Raw genomic sequence first — 21,601 nt, forward strand, 5'->3', positions numbered from 1 at the left:
CCATTTTACAGGAGCATAACAGCACATTCCAATTTCTCAGATCGGAATAAGGTCTAGAAATCCGATTAAGTAAAAAACAGAGCTGGATTTTAGCTTTCTCAGTGCACGTATACACTTACTCTGATTTCTTTCGGCTCTTTCAGTCTGCACTTGTGTGAAAACAGACCATAGTACCGGAAATAAGCAAGCAGTGTTTGTCAGGCTGAGGGTTGCAGACGCCAACAGACTCAACAAACTGATCCGCAAGGCCGGTGATGTTGTGGGTGTGGAGCTGGACTCGCTGACGGCCGTGTCGGAGAGGAGGACGCTGTCTAAGCTGCAGGCCATTATGGACAACGGCTCCCACCCACTCTACGACACGGTGATGAGACACAGGAGGTCATTCAGTGCAAGACTCACTCTACCGAAATGACCACAGAGCGCCACAGGAGGTCATTCTTACCTGTGGCCATCAAACTCTATAACTCCTCCCTCAGTGTGTGATTCACAGTGAGGCTCATCTGCACAAAACTCAATGCCAAACTGTTCATATGTGTAATAATAATAATAATAATAATAATAATTGGGTGCAAAAACTCAGAGGGACAATAATTTGAACTGCTTTATACCAGATGTTTAATATTTATTATCACAGCCACTTTACTGCATTCATAAGAGCTTAAATCTCGTGTACATATTACAAATTTCTCTTTATCTTTGTTTTAAATTATTAAAGTGTTTATTCTTTTACATAAATGGCTACAACTGTAACCACTGCAGTTTCCCTCTGGGATCAATAAAGGATTCTGATTCAACAGCACCCTTGAGATGGCAGCAACGCTTTCGGAGCAACGTTGAAACCAACTACATGCCTGATGAAACTAAGGATTTAATGCGTGGTTGGTTAGTGTAGTGGGTAACACCTCCACCTTCTACACTGTAGACTGGGGTTCAATCCCCACCTGGGTAAACACCCTACACTATACCAATAAGAGTCCTTGGGCAAGACTCCTAACACCACCTTCACCCTCCTGTGTAAAATGATCAAACTGTAAGTCGCTCTGGATGAGAGCGTCAGCCAAATGCCATAAAAATGTAATGCATTCATCTTCTAGATGATCTATGTCCATATTTTCAGGTAAGGTGTGAATCCGATTACTGTACCAAACAGATTTTACACATTTTTCTAATAAAAAGAAGAACATGTGACAAATCCCGCACTTAATTTCTGCAGATAAAATGTAGATACTTTATAGTTGCTTTTCATTCTAATGTGTGATTATCTATTAAATTCAGCTTAATTTTCACTGATCTTAAACCATAACCTCAACCAAAAATCTAATTCTAACCCTAACCTTGGTTCTAAGCCTACACTACTGTGCCTCAACTGAGTTTCACCACTTTGCTAACAATTTGAACAATTGTACATAATTTACCGATGGCTATAAAAAAAAGGAACCCAAACCTTTTTAGGCAAATTAAATTACTATTTTCTACTTCTTATTGTCATCATTATTAGAGCAGGGCAACATTTATCCTTATTTTTATCATGTAAAAATATACTTTTCTGAGCATTTGGGGGAAAAAACTTTTTTTTATTTTTAATTTTTTTTTTTATTAGTCTTGTTTAATCATATTCAGTGCAGCAAATTACGCAAAACACTGAATAAAATAAGTGGATTCATCCAGTAGCTTATAATAGTATTTTTTAATGTACTATTTTGCTTTTTATATCAGGGAAAAAACAACTCTGACAACTCCTGTATCGTGCCAGCATTGTGATATTACATTTTTGCCATCTGGCCCAACTTTATTAACTTAATTATATTATAATATATATTATTATATTATGTATTATTATATTATATATTATATATTATATTATATTATATGTCCACAGAATAACAAAGTATCCCCACCTTTACAGGAGATGGAAAAACATTTTTCACTTTTAAAGTCTTTTAAAGTAGGTTAACGTAAGCAGGTTTTATTTAAGGGATTCTGCAGCACTTCTATTGGTCCATTCTTTAAGAAAATGTTTTACTTTCCTGCCATGGAGAAAGATACAAGCAGGGTTGGACTGTGTGTCGAAGGGAAGACCTCACCTTTTTTCTCCAGTGTTCTCACTGCTTCCTCAGCCTCTTTCTGCTTGGCCCGGTGCACGCTCTTCAGCTCCTCGATCTCTCCATTCTTTCGGTCTAAAATCTTTGAGAAAAGGCAATTTCTTAAAAAAAGCCTGCTTACCCCTAGTCATGCCCTTCTGAATCTGCGTTCTGTTTAGTGTGGCTCTCGTTTGCTTTGTTGTTCTTATTACTGGGGTCATGGTAGGCCAGCTGTGAGAGAACTTGTAAAACTTGGCCACAATACCCAAACTGAGGCCTTCATGACATTTGAGCGCATGCCTATGACTGAATTTTCCAGGCCTTCCAGCCTAATCTAGTGTCCTAAACATTGTTCTGTGGGAAGCGGGGCTTGACTCATGTGCGACCCGCTGGCTGCAGATTACAGGGGCTAACGGTCTTATTCAGGACGATAACCGAAAAGGAGCCTCCTTCTCCAATGAGCGGTGGAATTTGCAGCTTTGAAGCAAGCGGTCAAAAGGCTTGTGTGCGTCTGTGTTTGTGTGTGATGGGGACGGGGACGGGGGTGGGGGGGGGGGGGGGGGGGGGGAGATCCTGCTTTTTGGCCCCTTCACCCTGCCACAGGCTTTTCTGTAAGTGCATTATCTGTAACGACGGAGTCAGCTGAAAAGCAGAGGATGACGAACCCTTCCGATTCTCACATTATTCTCTCTGGGCGAGGGGCGCTGCACCATCCAAATCCATGACCCTCTCCTGACACGAGACAGATAAAGCCAAGAAGTGTCTGACAAATGTGTTTAATGGTGGAGAAAATGAGAGAAAGAACTGGAAGTACCCATGAAACAGACAAAATGCTGTGCTCCGAAGTTCATCCTAATTCTATAGGTATGAGGAGTTCACTGTAATTATTGCGTCATTCAAGGCTGAGCCTTTTGCTTAAGCACTGATGGTTAAAGCAGAGACTTTGACTCCTCAGAGGCACAACAGCAGTTGTCTGGTTAAATTCTGACCTTTTCATTTCATGCTTTAACGCCAAGTCTTACAAGTTCTCCCCACAGCCAGAGTAGCAATGCTCCAATTACACAACAAGACAATTAGAAACAGACAAAACAGATGGAAGACAGAAGCCAGGACAAGAAGGGATTGGTGTAAATGAACTGAATGAGTTCAGCATCGTATTCAATGCGGACTAAACATCACGGACACGGCACCAACTAGGTATGTGATAGTGTGTGCAGTAGACCTTGTCCGGTCACGCCCGCTAGCTACTGCTATCTAATGATACTTCTGCAGGGTCGTTGGGGCAGGGGGTGCCAGGCAGGAAGCATTAAATATGAACAAAAAAATAAATAAGTTGAAAACCATAAGAGCCACTCTCCCACACCACCAGCCCTTCATTTGAGCACGTTTACAGGAACGCAGACGGCTTGTTTACGCTGACTTTAAGCATTCTTATCCCTTCTTCAGTAACTAGTTTTAACATTAAAATAATAAAACAGCTGGTACTGGTACTGGAGCCATGTGTTGTACCTTTTGTTTTTAAGAATTTTGAATCCCCTGCTTATGTTTTGTGAGGGAAGCCATTCAGTGAGTGGAAGGCTGCAGCACGGCTTTATCTGGGGGGGGGGGTCTACCTTGTGCCACCCTTGTTAAGAGAGGGATAAAATGACTCGGTGTGCGGCTTCACTTGACTGACTTGCAGAAAGCATGAGCTAAAAGTGCTGGGCAGGAAGTTTGAAACATGGACATCAGAAGGTTTTTTTCTTCAGACCGTTGGGAGGATTATAGATAAGGCTGTTTGTTCGGTATAGTCTTACGGTTTATGTTATTGTTATGATTCTGATCTAAGCCCAAGTGAAAGTGCTGAGGCAGGCCACCGCTATCACTGTTTTTAACCCCTTTTTTGTAACACCAATCAAACTGAAATCTCATTTAGGCAGTTGAAAAGTAGGTTTATCACTGCTTTAATCACTACATAATTTCAGATGCTCCTCTACCGATTCCTGCTATGAATGAAGGCTGCTGGTAGCAATGTGAGCTAGAACAGGTGGCTCGCCTCTTGGCCTTGTCCCTCAACTCTTGGAGACCTCTAGCGTAGGCTCCTCTTAATGCGCCCAGGCCCCCATAGGACCGGTTCTGCAAGTCCTCAACAATCTGCCCATTGTGTGACGCACCACAGAGCTGCTGTTATTGTTTCACAGATGGAGAGCGGGTCTTTGATGAGACGCAGGAATTCGGAGCTCCTTCGTGGAGGAGGGAGTTCAGCATGGCCCTTATTTAGCTCACTCCAAACAAACACCAGATCAGCCTGGGGGCTTGCTTCATGCTGGCAGGCCTAGATGCTTACGTGCGTGGTCAGTGTGAGTTGGGATGTGTGAGATAAGATGCTTGCACTGCCTGAAGCTGGGGGGCAGGGTTAGCATCGCAGAAATGTGTTTTATCAGAGGCGGCAGTGTTTGTTCGGGTCCTTTTGAAGGGCTGACTCTCCGCAGGCTGCGCAGAGGGATCTGAGTAGGAGTTCAAAGGCAGGCGTCCAGCGTCCCAGCTGGACTGGTTGGTGGCGCTGTGACCCTAATTCTATGTCTCACCGAGGAGGAGCCGGCAGAGATCAACGCCCGGCGGGACTCAGGGGTGAAGGGGGCGGGCGGACAGAGGACACCCACTGGCCGGGTCTCAACAGGACTGGATGGAACTTTCAGATGGACGGCATCTGCGTGTTTTGTGTGGTGTTTTGCTGTGTTTATGAATTCCTTGCAGCAAAGCAAAGATGCACCTGAGCAAATATTGACATCCTTCCCAAGCAGGCTTTGATGAAGGAGATGCACATGCGGATCTAAAGCATCTCGGAGTCGCTCTCATCCACACAAAGCAGCTCATTAACACGGAAACCACACGCAAGCATGGACAACATCTTTATCAATTACAATCTTAATACAAGCAACACTGAGTTTAATTAATGCTCAGTATCCATGGAAAGCTATTGAGGTTCCTACACAAAGCCCATGGGGGGGGCTGACCAAAATAGTCTTCAAAGGGCTTTGCCAGTAATAAGAGAAGGCTGAATTGGAGCCCCTAATTTGAGATGTGCTTTCTGGGGTCCAGGCTTCATAGCCTCTTTCTCTCTCATGTATCCTAATAAAAGAGGGTGTTTGCTGGGGAGAGTGTGGATAAGAGTGTGGGGGAGGGGGGGGGGGGGGGGGCATTTCAGAGAGCCAGCCTGCCCTTGAAACACTGGTGACTTCTGATTTTAAAAAAAAAAAGCCTCCCCTAAAAGTTATTATTATTTTCTCCCTCTGGGAAAAAAGTCACGGTGCCCATCAGAGGATTATTTGTCCTGCTTTTTGTCCATCAGAAGTGCACTCAGTTGCTAAGCTCGTCATCCTGCCGGTCGGCCCGACCGCCAGAGATGAAAGCCCCTGGGGGGACGGGGGAGTAGGAGGGTAAAGAGAAGTTCATGGAACATTTAGGGACACATACAATTTTCCCATCGCCTTCTTTAAGAGTGCATTTCAGTCGCACAGAGGAAAGTCATAACACGGAGAGAAAGGGGACGAGAGTCCGGAGAGGAGGGTCAGATGTGCGAGCCTGGGCTGGGAGAAGTGCTGCTTTTAGGGACTGCCATTTCAAGCTTTTAGGGCATCTATGACATGAAGAGACGACTGGCTGCCTCTGGTTCAGTCTCACTGCCTACAAGCGGAATGACTTTGAAACCGACACACATTTGCTGGCATATGGTCTGCATAATCACTATAGGCACTGGAGCAACATCTCAGTGGCCCTTACTGTTCAAAGTTGTGTACGGTGAAGAGATGAACAGATCGGGCCGATATCAAAAGAAAATGCGGGTCGGATACTGGTGGGATAAAAAGAATGAATCTTAACCAATTCTGTAACAAAAAGATTCTATAACAGCCAGAGAAAACACACACTATGCGCTGTTAGCTGTGTAGTTCCTTCTATTTGGTAGAATATCGTGGTAGTGAGTAGTTTGAGCAGGATAACCTACTTGTAGATGCTCATCTTATGGGAACAGCTTAAATTAAATAGCCTATTTTTAAAATTCGTAGCTTTTGAAGAACGATTTTTGTGTCAGTATCAGCCAGTTAGTCAAGGTTTCAAAATCATCCATCCATCCATCCATTTTCTAAGCCACTTCTCCGTCAGAGTCACGGGGGGGGTGCTGGAGCCCATCCCAGCGGTCATCGGATATACAGGATACACCCTGGACAGGTCACCAGTCCATCAACCCGGAGGAACCCCACACAGACACGAGGAGAACATGCAAACTCTGCACAGAGAGGACCCCGGTCACCCGGCCGGGGATTCGAACCCAGGCCCTCCTCACTGTGAGGCGACAGCGCTACCCACCACGCCACCGTGCCGCCCGGTTTCAAAATCAGTACTGGAAAAATTGGTGGTGGTATCTCTAGTACAGCCAAACCGGGTCATGATCATACACAAATTACACTGCCCATATTCAGTAATCTTATCATGTCTTCATGTATCTGCACATTCAAACTCATGCCGGGTCAGAATGTGCACACGCTTGAGCTTAATATGTTAATATCCTGAAAACTTCAGATCTGTTAGCAGCAGCTTGAAAAGACATGGTGGCTCGCTTAACGAGAGGAAACGTGTGTCTGCATTCACCCTCCTGGCGATGGTGGTATGGTGTGATTACGGGTGGCCTAGCTAGTGGAAATCTGGAACCCTGTCACCCACCGACACATGCCCCCCCCACCCCAGAAAAAACACAGACAAATATTGATATAAAATGCCCTTTCACTCTCCTGAGCTTAGCTTACATGCTTCTTTAGCATTAACGGATTTAACGAAATTCCCTGATTGAAATCGCATTAATAATACGGAGTAACTCCAATTCTTTCTGTAATAAACCGCTCGTTTTGAAACTTGCAACTACAAACACATGCGTTTGTTAGATCCTGCTGAAGTTTATATCTGTTTCCTCTCTAAATGACAAACACTGAAGCGACTTGCATGGTTATTGCATCAACGTCAGACTGCTTGTCAGAAGCTACAAAGCTTTACATATTAAAAAAAAAAACAAAAACAAATAAAACAATAATGGGTTTCCTGTCACTATAAGACACTATAATGGCACTATGGAATTTAGCTTCAGATGCCTTTTGGAAACCATTAAGAGCATATTTGCATTAATTTTATAAATTAAATATATAAATATATAATATATATATATAAATTATCCCCTACTTCTCTGTCTTTTCTCTTTCCTAACATAGCGACTGTCACCACTGAAGCACTGTCTGCATTATTATGTTAATTCAAAAGCACAAATAAAATGGCAAAAACGCACATTAAAAAACATTTCTTTTGGTTTTTGGATTCATTTAGCGTGCTCTGGATTTCAGGTTCGGTCAAGAACTTTCTTTTCAGCGCATCACCAATTAGTCCTAATTAGGCTGTGAGATGCATGAGAGATACCGATATACACTAACAGCGCTGTTCCTTGATATGGAGGCCACATAACTCACAGCGCTGTATGAGGTACGCTCAAATTAGTGACTTTAACCAGCTCTCTGAATTAACAAGCACCTTCTAGGGAGAATGACAAACAGTGTCGTCGTGAACTGCAACTACCTGTGCAAAATGCCTGTGGTGCTTCCAGAGCAGTGAAAAACATGTTAGGTATGTGGAGTATTGATCCATGGCATGTATCACACGCATGCCTGTCTCTCTGCTCACATACACTGACAATAACCACTAGGGCTTATGCATTATTCATAAAGAGGCTAATTAAAATTCACTTGGTCCCACCTTCATATGGATAAAAAAGAGAAATCTCATGCTTTCATTCAGCACTTGAAGTCATTAGGAGGCCTCAGGCATGTGATGCAGATTGGATTGGACATGGGCTGGTTGCGATCAGCGTATAATTAAGGCGCATTTCCGAGATGCATTAATGACACTCGCAGGAAATGCTGAGAACGGTCACATTCTCCTGCCGCAGCTTGGGGTCTACAAAATGCTCAGGCAAGAGGAAAGGAAGAGGGGAAAACCGTTTCAATGCCAAGCACCTTCTGAACGTCAGCGTCATGTTTCTGCTGCAGCTTCAGCTTCTCCTCCTGGTGTTTGGCCTCCAGAACTTTGGTCCTCATCTCAGTCTGAAAAGAAGAAGCGGAATGATGATGAGTCTGGGTGCAGGGATGCTACTGCCTTACCACATCTGCTGAGAGGCAGTGAGGAATAATAAGAAGAAAATAACGGCATTCTTAACAAGAGTGGGAATCAATGCCTCATCTACAGTAAGTGTCGCAATAAATAAGTGGGGATTCCGGCTGTTCCTTTTACTGTGCTGGGAAGAAGCAGGAGCGATACAATCAGATTCAGACTAATCAAAAACGCACAGAGCGAAAAAAATATATTATTCAATGCAAAGGAATTAAAACATCAATGCAACAACTATCATTACACTGGCAGCATTTAAATCTTTATTTAAGGTGCTGGGCCCACCTTACTGTCACAAACTCAAAGTAATGTGTAAAATGAAACAAATCCGACTAACCAATCTGGGTAACTAGCCTTTTTAAACAAGGAGGAGTAGTAACTCTCGCTGTTTCTTCAGGCAAGATGCCTGCACAAATGATTACGGGTGGCAAAACACCAAGAAGGATGCATTCAAATCCTCCGAATGTAGACTTTAACTCCTATTTAGCAACACACACCAACTGGCCACTTAATTAATACACCTCCTTGTATCTACCACTTCTACCGTACAGGTGCACTTTGTAGTTTTACAATTACAGACTCCATCTGTTTCTCGGCATAATTTGTTAGCACCCTTTAATCCTGTTCTTTAAATGTTCAGGATGCCCACAGGACCACCACAGAACAGGGGGTGGATCATTCTCAGCACTGCAGTGACAGTGATGTGGTGGTGGTGTGTTAGTGTGTGTTGGTTGGTACAAGTGGATCAGACACAGCAGCGCTGCTGGAGGTTTTAAACACTCCACTCACTGTCCACTCTACTAGACACACTGACCTCACTGGTCATGTAAAGGCACAGGTGTAGATGTAGATGCAGAAGGCACAACAGCGCCTCATCCACCTCAGGCGGCTGAAGAGGTTTGGCATGAGCCCCCGCATCCTCGGAACATTCTAGACATACTGTGGAGAGCGTTCTAACAGCTCCATCACCACCTGGTATGGGAACTGGACCGCCATTGAGCGGAAAGATCTTGCAGAGGGTGGTGCGGACAGCCCAGAACACCACTGGGGTCCAGCTCCCAAACCTTTTGGACTTATAAACCAGCCTGAGAAAGACCAGGAGGATTCTGAAGGACTCCACCCACCCAAGCCACTGTCTGTTCTCACAGCTGCAGAGCAGGAGGAGGTACAGAAGCATAAAGTCCAGAACCAGCCGGTTCCGAGACAGTTTCTTCCCCCGGGCCGTCAGGCTGCTGAACAGCCTGTAGTGCTGGTGTATTGGTCTGGAGGCCTGTCACCGCACCTCGAGTCATCATCTCCATGGACAATCACCACCAACAGACTCACTCTGATCTTACTGCACCTTAAATCCAGCAAATCTGTACTTCCACATACAGACTGGCATCTTGTACGTCTTCTATCCGTATCCTATACAATCTGGAAGATTCTATATCAGTGTTCTGCCCCTGAGAACCTGCATCTCATTTATTATCTCCCTCAGACTCACTGCACATACAGAATGTGAACAGCAGCACATTTCATAGTTTTATGTCATAACTTATTACTGTACAGCTGTACACTGGAATAGCACAATACTAATGACATTGTGTGTGTGTTTATATATATATATATATATATATATATATATATATATATATATATACACACACATACATATATACACATATATATATACATATATATATACACACACACACACACACACATATATATATATATATATACACACAGATACACACATATTTAAATTAAATATATTTAAAGTCTATAAGGGGGCTACACACCTAAGCTTTTCACTTACTTTCCACCTGTGCAAATGTGATGTGACAAACCTGATTTGACTCGATTGTAAAGTCAGAGACAACTGCTCATCTCTGTGTTAGTCATCGTCTTGTCCACACGTGTCAGGCTTCAGCACACTGCCTCATTAAACATCCCTGATTCAGCTCATCAGCTAATGATGATAAAGGCCTTTAGTCAGTGTTAGATGAGGGTAAATGCTAATCTCCACACAGCACTATGACCCAGAAGGGCTCTAGCCCTCCATCAGCGGTCACAGGACGCTGTTGGCTAGACATTTTTGATCGGTGAACCATTTTCATTCTAACAGTGACACTGAGTTGTTTACCAACTCCAGCAGCACTGATATTTGACCCATCCCACCCACTTTACATGTTTCATCTAAAGTAACTGGAGGTTCGCTTCAATCAGTAAAACAATGTATTTTTACACACACCCACACAATCCACGAAGAGCCTTCACATCTGGTCATCATACAACAAGAAATCCTGACATTACATAATTTACTTTCTTAATTTTTCAAGTTTTAATGGAAATTTCCACTTTGGGTTCACTCTGGAAAAAACTGCAGCTCGACATCAAATCTGCCAGAAAGTTGTGTTGCAGTACAAAAAAGCTGTAAAGAGAACAAATGAAAGAAAGAAGACCATCTGCTCGCTGAGCCTGAGACAGTTCAGCTCAGACGGGGAAAGGTAGACAAAGATACAAACCACCTTTACAGAAACGCTACAAAGTGATGAATCGATGTTCATTAGCATTTCAATGTGCTCCTTTGTTTAAAGCCAAAACTCAGTACTTCAGAGTGGAAGCTATGTGCCCAGCTGTAGTTGTGTTTGCTATGCGGTGCCCACGTCAATAACAGCGCTGGAGAGAAGGAGAGCAGGAGAGAGCGGTAATTAGATTCCCCTCACCACCGCTCAGGCGGGCCTTTCAATGCAGCTCAATATTTCTGGGATCAAAAGTTCAACAGTTTTCTGAGGCAAGTTGGAGCACGGCTCCTCTTGGGCCTTTCAGGCTGTCAAAGCCGCACATATGTGATATACTCTCACACGCGTGTGCTTGAATTCAGGTGCTGTTAACTAACACTGGGTGGGGTTATTTCTCACCTTCACACGGACAAATCTACACGCATGTCCTTGCACTGTATCTCGCAACAATACGGCCGCCAGGCATTCCTTACGCGTTTTTTTTTTTTTTTCCTGATGTACTTCAGGGGGAAGCATGCGCATGTTTGATCTGGCAAGCGCAGCACTTTTGAAGAGTGCCTCCCTCGCCTCAGGCTGACCCAGAACCCTGATCTTTCAACGGACCGCCACTACTGTGGAGAAGGGCTGGTGTGCCTTATCAGATCTCCCCCAGGGCACGAAATGGCATCACGGGAAAGAAAGAAAGAGAAAGAAACAGAGAGACGTACAGTCTAGATGAAAGCTTATACTGTTCTTTGATGACTAACTGTACGCATTCTACACTAACCATAATGAGCGCAGTGCCAAATGATTCAGTGCCAAACATGCTAAGTGTGAAAAATGTGAATACCACTGTTGATGGAAAAACCTTCATGTTTCATGACGAGCTCTGTTTGTGTTTTTTTTTCCTCCCACTTCACAAAATGAAAATACCAGCTGCGCTTTAAAATGTGTTAAAATTTTCGAGATTAACAGAGCAACAAAGCCAAGGACATTTTTTCCCCCTCCTCTAAAAAAAGAAATACCAGGTTTTGTTGTGAACAGTATATTAAATACAAGATGGAAGAGTTTGAGAGATAAAGCTGCTTGCCTGTTGTTAAAGGTTAAAGTGGAGTTTCAGAAGTTCGTTTCTTTAAACAGTTTAATATACCGAACTTATCTTTACAGCGTTCTGCTTTTCACTCACCGGCCACTTTATTAGGTACAGTTGCTTGTCAACACAAACAGCTGATCAGCCAATCACACGGCCGCAATTCAGTGCATTTAGGCATGTAGAGGTGGTCAAGACGACCTGCTGAAGTGCAGACCGAGCATCAGAACGGGGAAGAAAGGGGATTTAAGGGGCTTTGAACGTGGCGTGGTTGTTGGTGCCAGACGGGCTGGTCTGAGTATTTCAGAAACTGCTGATCTGCTGGGATTTTCACACTCAACCATCTCTAGGGTTTACAGAGAACGGTCCGAAAAAGAGGAAACATCCAGTGAGCGGTCAGTTGTGTGGATGAAAATGCCTTGTTGCTGTGAGAGGTCAGAGGAGAATGGGCAGACTGGTTCCAGATGATAGAAAGGCAGCAGGAACTCAAATAACCAACCAGAATCTCTGAGGAACGTTTCCAACACCTTGTTGAAAGTCTGACATGAAGAATTAAGACAGTTCTGAAGGCAAAAGGGGGTCCAACCTTTTACTAGCAAGGTGTACCTAATAAAGTGGCCAGCGAGTCTAGACCCATCATGGTAACTGTACATTTTTACCAGTAATCAAAGCTGAACCTAATCCTCTTAAATCAGAAGTATTCAGGTTAACGTGAGAGCATGGTATTCCTGTCAACGATCCATCCGAGACATCGTCACATATCCTTTTTTTCCCCATGAAATCGTTTGGCAAGACTTGGACATCAAATCCGTGCAAATAGTGACTGGACCCCCAGCATGACCCGAACATGACGGGTGGGGAAACCCAGGCATGCGAGTGTGAATAGGGTGAGGAAACTTTCACGTCTAGTTAAAATGCATTTTAGCTCGTTTAAACATCATATTTAAAATAAAACGAATATTAAACAGTGGATTATAACCATGAAACACAGTGAGTTTAACCCTGAGCTGTTAATCTGAGTTTACACCGTCAGCTCAGTGACCTTAATAGACCCCTTTCAGCTGCGCAGCTTCAAACCACCGCCCCACTTTACTGGGCTTTATCGCATGGTCGCCTCATTCACTGCACGTTGTTTATATTAATTCACTTTTATAATCGGTATAATCAGTTAATGTACATTTTGATGCACTTCGATTTTATACAACTTCAAATAAAATGCAGGGAAAACACTGTATGGAAAACTGCTCCTTCTGTGGGAGCTGGCGTACGGAATACTGACGGTACAAACCGGCGACACGGATGACGTTTATTTCTTATTTCTTTAAAGGTTTTGACCCAAATGTGACCAATCAAAATGCGTCTTGGTTGGAGTCCAACCAATCATTACACCCTGTTGGACTTCGGGTATTTCCGCAACGATTACTGAAACGCGAAAAGTGCCGAAGTACCGGAATACGGTGCTCTAACGTTGGTTAAATTAATTTTACTGAGTAAACTAAACATCAGCCGACTGGCCAACTAATCTGAGCCGGGAGCTGACGGCTTATTGTGAAGTACAAATAAAAATAAGCAAAACCTGAAAAACAACATAGTTCTAATTAGTCATTTCAAAATAAGTTAAGATTTAAGTTTGTCTTATATAAAAAACATCCAGTGCTCAAGGTTTAACTAGGTTTACCGGCAATTTTTACAAGTTCTATTCAGAGCAGGAGTGCTTATTTTAAAGTTATAAAGTAGTTATAAAGTAAAAAGGAAATGTATTCTTTTATTATTTTCAACTAAATTAATGAAAAAGAAGCACATTAATAAAAGGGCACAGTTCAAGAGTAAAAGATCAAAGAAAAAAGTCATAGAATACGTTTGAGGCAGCTGCTTAGTGTGAAAAGTGTGTTTAACATTTCTATTTCCGTTTTATCTGTCCGTCTTTTGGCTCAGTTAGCTGACGTGAGCCGACACTGGCTCCACTTTTTCCTTACCAAGGGATTTTCATGGTCTTTCATGAACCCGCGCTGACAAAAAGTTCATTTAGGTCTGCGGGTCTGAAAGGTCTCACTCTTTCACGCGAACAGGAAAACCCTTCTCGACTGAGAGACTGATGAAGATCTGAGCGCTCACTGAGGGGCACCACGATAGCTGGTCTTCACTGATTACAGGTTAGGGGAAAGTGTCGACTGACGTCTCCCGCTGAGGCGATGGGTCATCTTACACTGTAATCTGCCACTGTCCCTCTTCAGCAGATAAGATCAGCCAAATCCATTGACGAGGCATTCATGAAGGAGCCCCAAAAACAATATTTACCCTTATCTGACTCCTTTGTAATTCTGTCTGCCCTTCTTTAAAGGACGGCTCACCGAGACAGCTCACCTCTGCTTGTGTTTGCATGTTCGGTGACTAATCAGAGGGTTAGTGTGAGAATTCTTAGAGGTGGAATTCTATGATTTTTTTTATTTCTGCATAATTAAATCATCCAGATGTAAACAAGGTCATTCTACGTGTTGGATGAGAATGGTTCACCACCCAGATGTTCTTTACAGTGCTGGTGATTGAAACTAGGAGTTGACCGGTTTACTAATCGGTGGAAATCTGTGGAAAGGCCTCACGATACCCTGAACTGTTAAAAAGGCACTACATGTACGTAAAGGCCTCCTGCTTTGAACAACTTTTAGGGCTAACAGCCAGAGGTGTCAAATTCAGGTCCAGAAAGTAAAAGTCCTTCCCAGGATTTTGTTCCAACAGGCTGGCTTCTCTAGTTCGATCACACCACCAGCAGAGCTGTCCAGCCTGTTGGAACAAAATCCTGGGAAGGATTTTTACTTTCTGAACCTGGATTTCACACCTCTGCTAACAGCTTATCATAAAACCACTTCTCATTCTCATTCATAACCAGTTCGTCGAATATCTTCCTCTGCTGAAGCTTTTAATAACTTTCCGTAATTAAGCTGTTAGAGGCATTTTACTCTTTGAACGCGTGGTTCCCATCACCACCACTGTGTGCAGTTCTGACTATGCAAGTTTCTCCACAACGGCCTATTGCACATCAACCCACTCAGACTAACCTGGAACTCCCCTTCAAGAACATTAGGCCAAACCTTAGAGAACTGAAACTTGAGATGAAGCCCAATTAAGAACTTATCCCTACCTATTATTTCATTCCAGCTTAATAACAAATAGTGACTTGTTCCTTTTTTCCTTTGAATTACTCAAAACAAACACTTGTATCAGGCATGGTTGACTAGAATCTTGAAAGGAAGTCTGTGATTTGTCGTCCTCTTTGCTGGAAACATCAAAAACAACCAACGTTAGTCTTGCGCGTCCTCCATATGCACCTTTTTATTTACGCTTCAAAACAGAAGAAAAACCCAGCAGGCTTGGCAACATATGTGACTAGCTTCTAAAACCAAATCAAATCAATGTCTTTTTGCTCCAGCGCTTTCCTGCAGGCGCTGAAAAGCCAGGCTTTTCCAAGCCTTGGAAAATGAAAAACGAGGACCCGATACCAACTACTGATCAGCGAGATGGGTGAACGTGCACAGAGCGTCTTCTCTGCTTTACCTACGCGTCTCTGCGACATGCCTCACATATATTAGTTCTGCTTGGCATGAACGATGCAGCAGTTTAACAGCACATTTATACACACAGGGATTTCACTACGAAATGGCACCGTATACTTACAGCAAGACAAACGCACACACAGGCAAATCAGTTGCTTTAGTTTGACTGATTTGCAGCATTCTGACTTGTGATTGGTCAGTTGTTTCAAGCCTGCAGATACAGCCTGCGTGGGCACTCTTAACCTGTAACATGGGTGCATGCTGCATTGCTCACATCACACAGAGGCAGTGTACACTCTCCGGCCACTTTATTAGGCATTCAATTGCTTGTTAACACAAATAGCTGATCAGCCAATCACACGGCCGCAGCTCACTGCATTTAGGCGTGTAGAGGTGGTCAAGACGACTTGCTGAAGTGCAGACCGAGCATCAGAACGGGGAAGAAAGGGGATTTAAGGGGCTTTGAACGTGGCGTGGTTGTTGGTGCCAGACGGGCTGGTCTGAGTATTTCAGAAACTGCTGATCTGCTGGGATTTTCACACACAACCATCTCTAGGGTTCACAGAGAACGGTCCGAAAAAGAGGAAATATCCAGTGAGCGGTCAGTTGTGTGGACGAAAATGCCTTGTTGATGTGAGAGGTCAGAGGAGAATGGGCAGACTGGTTCCAGATGATAGAAAGACAACAGGAACTCAAATAACCAACCAGAATCTCTGAGGAACGTTTCCAACACCTTGTTGAAAGTCTGCCACGAAGAATTAAGGCAGTTCTGAAGGCGAAAGTGGGTCCAATCTTGTACTGTACCTAATAAAGTGGCTGGTGAGCATACGAAACAGGTCTAAGAAAAGAGTTACACGCTTTTTTGTAAATGATAAAGTATGGATAATTATCTTTAGCATCTAAGAATTAGAGGCCTGCTGCCTGAGCAAAGCAAAACATTGGGTTGTGGTGGAAAGCCAGTGGTGGACTGGCTGGGGACGGGCTTCAACTTCATGTCCATGCAGGGCTCTACTAAGAATACACAGAACCAGTTTATTAGGTATATCTACCTTGTATCTACTCGCAGTTTTATCAGGTCCACCCACCATATAAGCTCACTTTTCTACCCCACCCCTCAATGGTGGGAACATTATGGAACCACCGCTGAACAGTGATTTTCTCGTGGATCATTCTCAGCAGCGTCACAGAAATGGTAGTGGCATGGCCGTGTGTGCCATTAATGTTGGGCAAGAGGATGACTAACACATACCGTGCTTGAAAACAGATGAATCACATGTCTGCATTTAACCCGTCTGTGCAGTGAAACACCCACATACATGCACACTAGTGAACACACACACTAGGGGGCAGTGAGCACACCTGCCAGAGCAGTGGGCAGCACCACCCACGGCACCCGGGGAGCAGTTGGGGTTTAGGTGCCTTGCTCAAGAGCACTTTAGTCGGCCGAGGGGATCGAACCAGCAACCTTACGCTCACAGGGCTGGTTCCCTAACCTCCAGCCCACGACTGCCCTTGTTCAACAAGGCATACCTACAACATGCACCTATAGGGCAGATATGCCTGAAAATGGCCAGTGTAGCTGTACCTAATAATGGGGCAATTCACTAAACAGCATCTTACTGTAAGAGAAGCAGATGAGAGCTCCAGCAGCTCCGGCACACCCTTAATAAAACGCCTCACCAAAAACACTTAAATGAAGATCTCTCTGGCACTATCTGAGGCAACAACAGCCACAAAACAAACTCAGATAAGCGCTTTATTAACAACAGCATCCTCCTCACGCCTGCAAACAGCAGAGAAGCTTCTTAGAGGAGGTAGATTGATGGGAGATGAGAGAGGATGCGGAGCTAAGAGGGGCCGCTCCGTTCTCATGAGAACCTGCTCCAACAAAACCCACACTTAGGCACCTTAATCTGCCCTACTTCCACCAAGCCTCGCAAAGCAGCTTCGCATCCTTTCTGATTTCTCCCTGCGTTTTTTTCTTCTCGTGCAATCGGAGACCACAGGAGACCTGTCAGAGGAGAAGATTGCGCTGATTGAAGCCGCGCAGTCAAACAGTTTCTGCCAGAGCAGACGCTAACGTGGGCGGTACTCCGCGCTTTTTTTCCCTGCTTGTTGTTGTTGTTGTTTGTAGCGCCTCCAAAAGCCGCCTTTTAAGCAAAGTTTGTCAAACTACATCAAGGCCGAATTGAAAAACTCTTGTATCAAGAAGGCGCATCAGACAAGCAGGCAAGTACGCACCTCAAGGTTTTTTTTTTTTTTTTAAATTGTAGGGGGCGGGGGGGTGTTACGAGATCCTGGCGAAGCGAGTGACATGCAGTTTCCTCCGAGTTATCCTCAGAGAAGCGACGGCGTGTTTGACGCCGGTTTCTTGCGTAAGAGAAGTGAGGGAAACAGTCTGGGGGAGTGGAGGGGAGATGAACGCACCCTGATGGAGGGAGGAAAGAGAGAAAGACAGAGAGACCGAAGCAGCCGTTCCTTCTTTTCTTAAACTGCCATTGCTCACATGCATTCCCTCGGGGAGTGTGTTTGCAAACCGTCTACCGCGTTTTAGTGCTCTGTGGCTGTGTCTCTATCCACTTCGAGAGCAAATTCCTTAGTAACAGCCCATGTTTGGATAAACACAGAAAGGTTATAAAAAAAAAAGGACCTCTCAAACAGTTTATCCATTTGATAGTCATAATGCGACATCTCTGCAGGGATAGACAGGCAAAAAGAGAGCTATTGATGTGTGTTTTGGCACATCTGTAAACAGAACATGATGCAAAAGCCTGAACTGCTTGTTGCATGCTGAAATATGAATCTTATCAAAGACATGCAGTCTGCCTCGTACATCTTAATAGTAGCTGGATTATGGATGAAGGCTAGGACTAAAGATACTTCACGTTAATTAACAACCTGCCACGACTGCCATCATCTAATTTCTACAGGCTGCAGTGTTAAACAGCAATGTAGGGCAAGTACAAACCGTGCTCTGTTCAAAGACAACACATCTGTTCTTAAGCAACACCTCCAAACAGTCTCTAAGGACAGCCTTAGCAGGTACTTAAAGAAAAACATAACGTCCCAATGGCCCCGGAACCCATGCATGTCAGTGCTAATGGGTTTTCCATAGCCTCTCCAAGGCTTCGGTGAGGATTATAATGGTCCTACTATGTGTCAAAACCTTTGGCCCAAGGCGTTTTCAAAGCCTACGCACTTCATCAAGCCGACATAAAGACAATAAGAAGGCTTGGAGGGAGAGCTGTTGACTCACTGACGTATACAATGAAGTGATATCGCATAAAACCAAGCCTACTATTAATATTAAACTTCAACACTATTAAATAATATCAGCCACTCAAACTGTAAGCTTGCGAAACAAAACGAACACATTTACATGGATATTGGAGATGTTGCATGTCGCTGACTACAGACCAACAGGTAAAATGAGTTGATGAACAGACAAGATTGGTTGGTTAGTGTAGTGGTTAATACCTCTGCCTTCTACACTGTAGACTGGGGTTCAATCCCCACCTGGGTAAACACCCTACACTATACCAATAAGAGTCCTTGGGCAAGACTCCTAACACCGCCTTGGCCTCCCTGTGTAAAAATGATCAAATTGTAAGTCGCTCTGGATAAGAGAGTCAGCCAAATGCCATAAATGTAAATGTACAAGATAACAAAACAAATGAATACATTAATATAATGCACATCTTCAAAATCGTCACATAAATAGTCTGCGGTCATAAATAACTGTGATTAGTGTTTAAGCAACACACACAGAGCCGTAGGGAATCAATTCTGTTTGAATTTTCTCTCATTAATGCGTTTTTTTAAATGCTTTAATTTGTTGACCATAATTTTACATTTTCACCTCTTAGTCCATCAAAACTGACCAAAGACTCACATTAAAGTTATTACAGTTCATACTGCTTTCAAATGAAAATACTTAATAATAAGTGAAACTCAACATTAATGAACATAAATACTGCAATGACTGAGGTACCGTAATGATATTACATGACAATTACTTCAATTACATCTAAATATCCTAATGCAGAATTTCGGGTCTGAATGACATTCTGAACATGGGACTAGAAAAAGAGCAAATCACCTCACTACTATAAATCTGTGTTCATGGAAGAATTCCGTAAAATAATCTAGGATTCCCTTCAAATGGAATCTGTGGATATGACAACACGTTCAACATCATTTTAAACCTGTTACATTGGGCAGCTTTGGTCACCATCACGGAATAACTATGCAAACATGACCGGTACGGTCAGGCGATATGTGAGAAACGCCCTTCTGTCCTTACTACCAAGGCAGTAGCAGTTAAAGCTGAAGATTCAATCCTTCCGTCACAACTCCTTCAGCAATATCACAAATCATTACAAACGAAAATAATCCTAAAAATAAAAGCTGGGCGACTTCTCACTTCCTGAGAATCATCACTACACTGTTCATTTCTACTGGTTTTAAATACCTCTGAGATTATTATTAGTGCCTTTGAGGCAGTGGTGGGAAATACGACCAAAAATGGTTATTATTAGTTTTATTATTAGTATATATTAAGGTTTCTTAGTGAACATCTGTTCAGCTCTGCCTCAAATGAAGCAGCAGCTACGTTATGGCACCTGTACAGGGGGTTGAATGCAACTGCTGCTGCTTCATTTAAGGTGGAATGAAAATTTTAAATATGAAGCAAGCATAAAAAAAATACATGCATCTCCGAATGTCAAGAGACTGCTTGTTGCATGCATAACTGCCTGATCTGATGCAGGTGACCGAGTCAGTATGAGAAGAAACAAGTGCTCTGTTCATGACTTTGACTGGCCATGCCTTTACGTCCGCTGCCTCAAAACAAAGCGGACCACATCGGATGCAATGAACCAGACGGAAGGAGGTGAACGGAGTTCTGCTGCACTTATTCAGCTAAAGGGGGTAACATTTGAATGTTGTGAACTGTTTGTTTGTTGCGTTGTCTGCAAGTATTTTTTGGCATACCAGTATAATGTTTATGACAAAACGGAGGCACAACTTCAAACAGCTCACCGGATGAACCTCTGTTACCCACTACTACTTAGATGACCACTTTTGGCATCACAAAGGGACGGCCATCAGTGATCTTGTCACGCCTTAATTATCACAATTAATTCATTAGTGCGGACTTTTCCCAAGAAAACGCAACAGAAATCTCACTGTTTTAACCGCTTTTATGACCTGACCTGGTTGACCTGGCAAGCCATGTCATAAGGCTGTCTGAGGCGATACAGCCCTAGACTAGAGACTAGTAACAAGACCCAGAACAGAACACAGTCATTTCTATCTGTGATGATTAAAATTTGATTATGCTGGTTATGAAAACACAACATGCTCATTTTATGCTTGCGCAGACATGAGACACAAATTGTTCGTTTAACACAAAGCGAGTCTAATGAGTGAGCACGGGTGACAGCAAGAAAAATGTTCACGACTGAAAAGGAACACATCTACAACATCCAGGGGATTTGAGAGCTCATTTAAGGCAATTTAGTGTTTTCTGGGAGTCTAATTTAGCGTCTAATTGTCCTATTAGAGGACGCAAGAACAATATTTGGAAATAATTCTGTTGTAATGATGATGAACACACTCAAAATGCCGCTCCGAGTTCAAGTAAGTATCTCTTGGTGCGAGCAGACCTTTATAAACACAAAGCTAACTGCTTGGCTAGATAGATCTGTATTCGTTTTACTCGAAGAGCCAAATATCGGTAAGAAAAACGTTTAAATCAACATTCCTGGGAGCCGTGAGGTCATTTCTGAGCAGTTCTGCAGTTTGATTCATGAAGGCCCTTTCATCCCTTATATATTAATCTGCTGTAGCAGACGAAGCAAAAAGCTCCAATTCTATTGATCTTTTAATATCACCCAAATGTTTGTCCTCTCAACTAATCCCTCTGCTCAGGCACACGTCGGCTTTTGTCGATACCACCAAAGTTTTATTACGACTGCGTCTCTTTTAGTGAAATAACAGAGGACGTCAGAAAGGTCAACTGTGTTTTGGACTGGATTAAAGTAGTGAAAGCCACAGATGTGAGTAACGGCGCTTTCACACCCATCGGTTTGGTGGGGATCTATTAAACTTTTTATATAGTTCAGTCTGACGTGAAGTGATGTGAAGTGTGAACACGCCACCTTGTACTCTGGCGCACAACGAACAAGCAAAGCATGGTCCGGCAAT

At 43.4% G+C, this 21,601-nt stretch overlaps 1 protein-coding gene across 14 annotated transcripts in view; it reads right to left on the reverse strand.

Annotated features, from left to right (window-relative positions):
- cep112 (centrosomal protein 112) overlaps positions 1-21,601 on the reverse strand; it is a 238,026-nt gene that overhangs the window by 166,771 nt on the left and 49,654 nt on the right. For 12 of the 14 annotated variants that reach the window (XR_005131447.1, XM_037545025.1, XM_037545026.1 and 9 more), the window contains 2 exons: positions 8,117-8,203; positions 2,085-2,184 (listed from right to left, as the gene is read on the reverse strand). Coding sequence is in view for 13 of the 14 variants with exons in the window: in XM_037545025.1 (XP_037400922.1) it covers positions 2,085-2,184; positions 8,117-8,203 (187 nt within the window). In the remaining variant the exon portion in view is untranslated. The remainder of the gene's footprint in view (positions 1-2,084; positions 2,185-8,116; positions 8,204-21,601) is intronic. The other 2 variants (XM_037545032.1, XM_037545030.1) reach the window with 1 other exon arrangement.

Source organism: Pygocentrus nattereri, chromosome 14 (assembly GCF_015220715.1).
Source record: "Pygocentrus nattereri isolate fPygNat1 chromosome 14, fPygNat1.pri, whole genome shotgun sequence".
Lineage (NCBI taxonomy): Eukaryota > Metazoa > Chordata > Actinopteri > Characiformes > Serrasalmidae > Pygocentrus > Pygocentrus nattereri.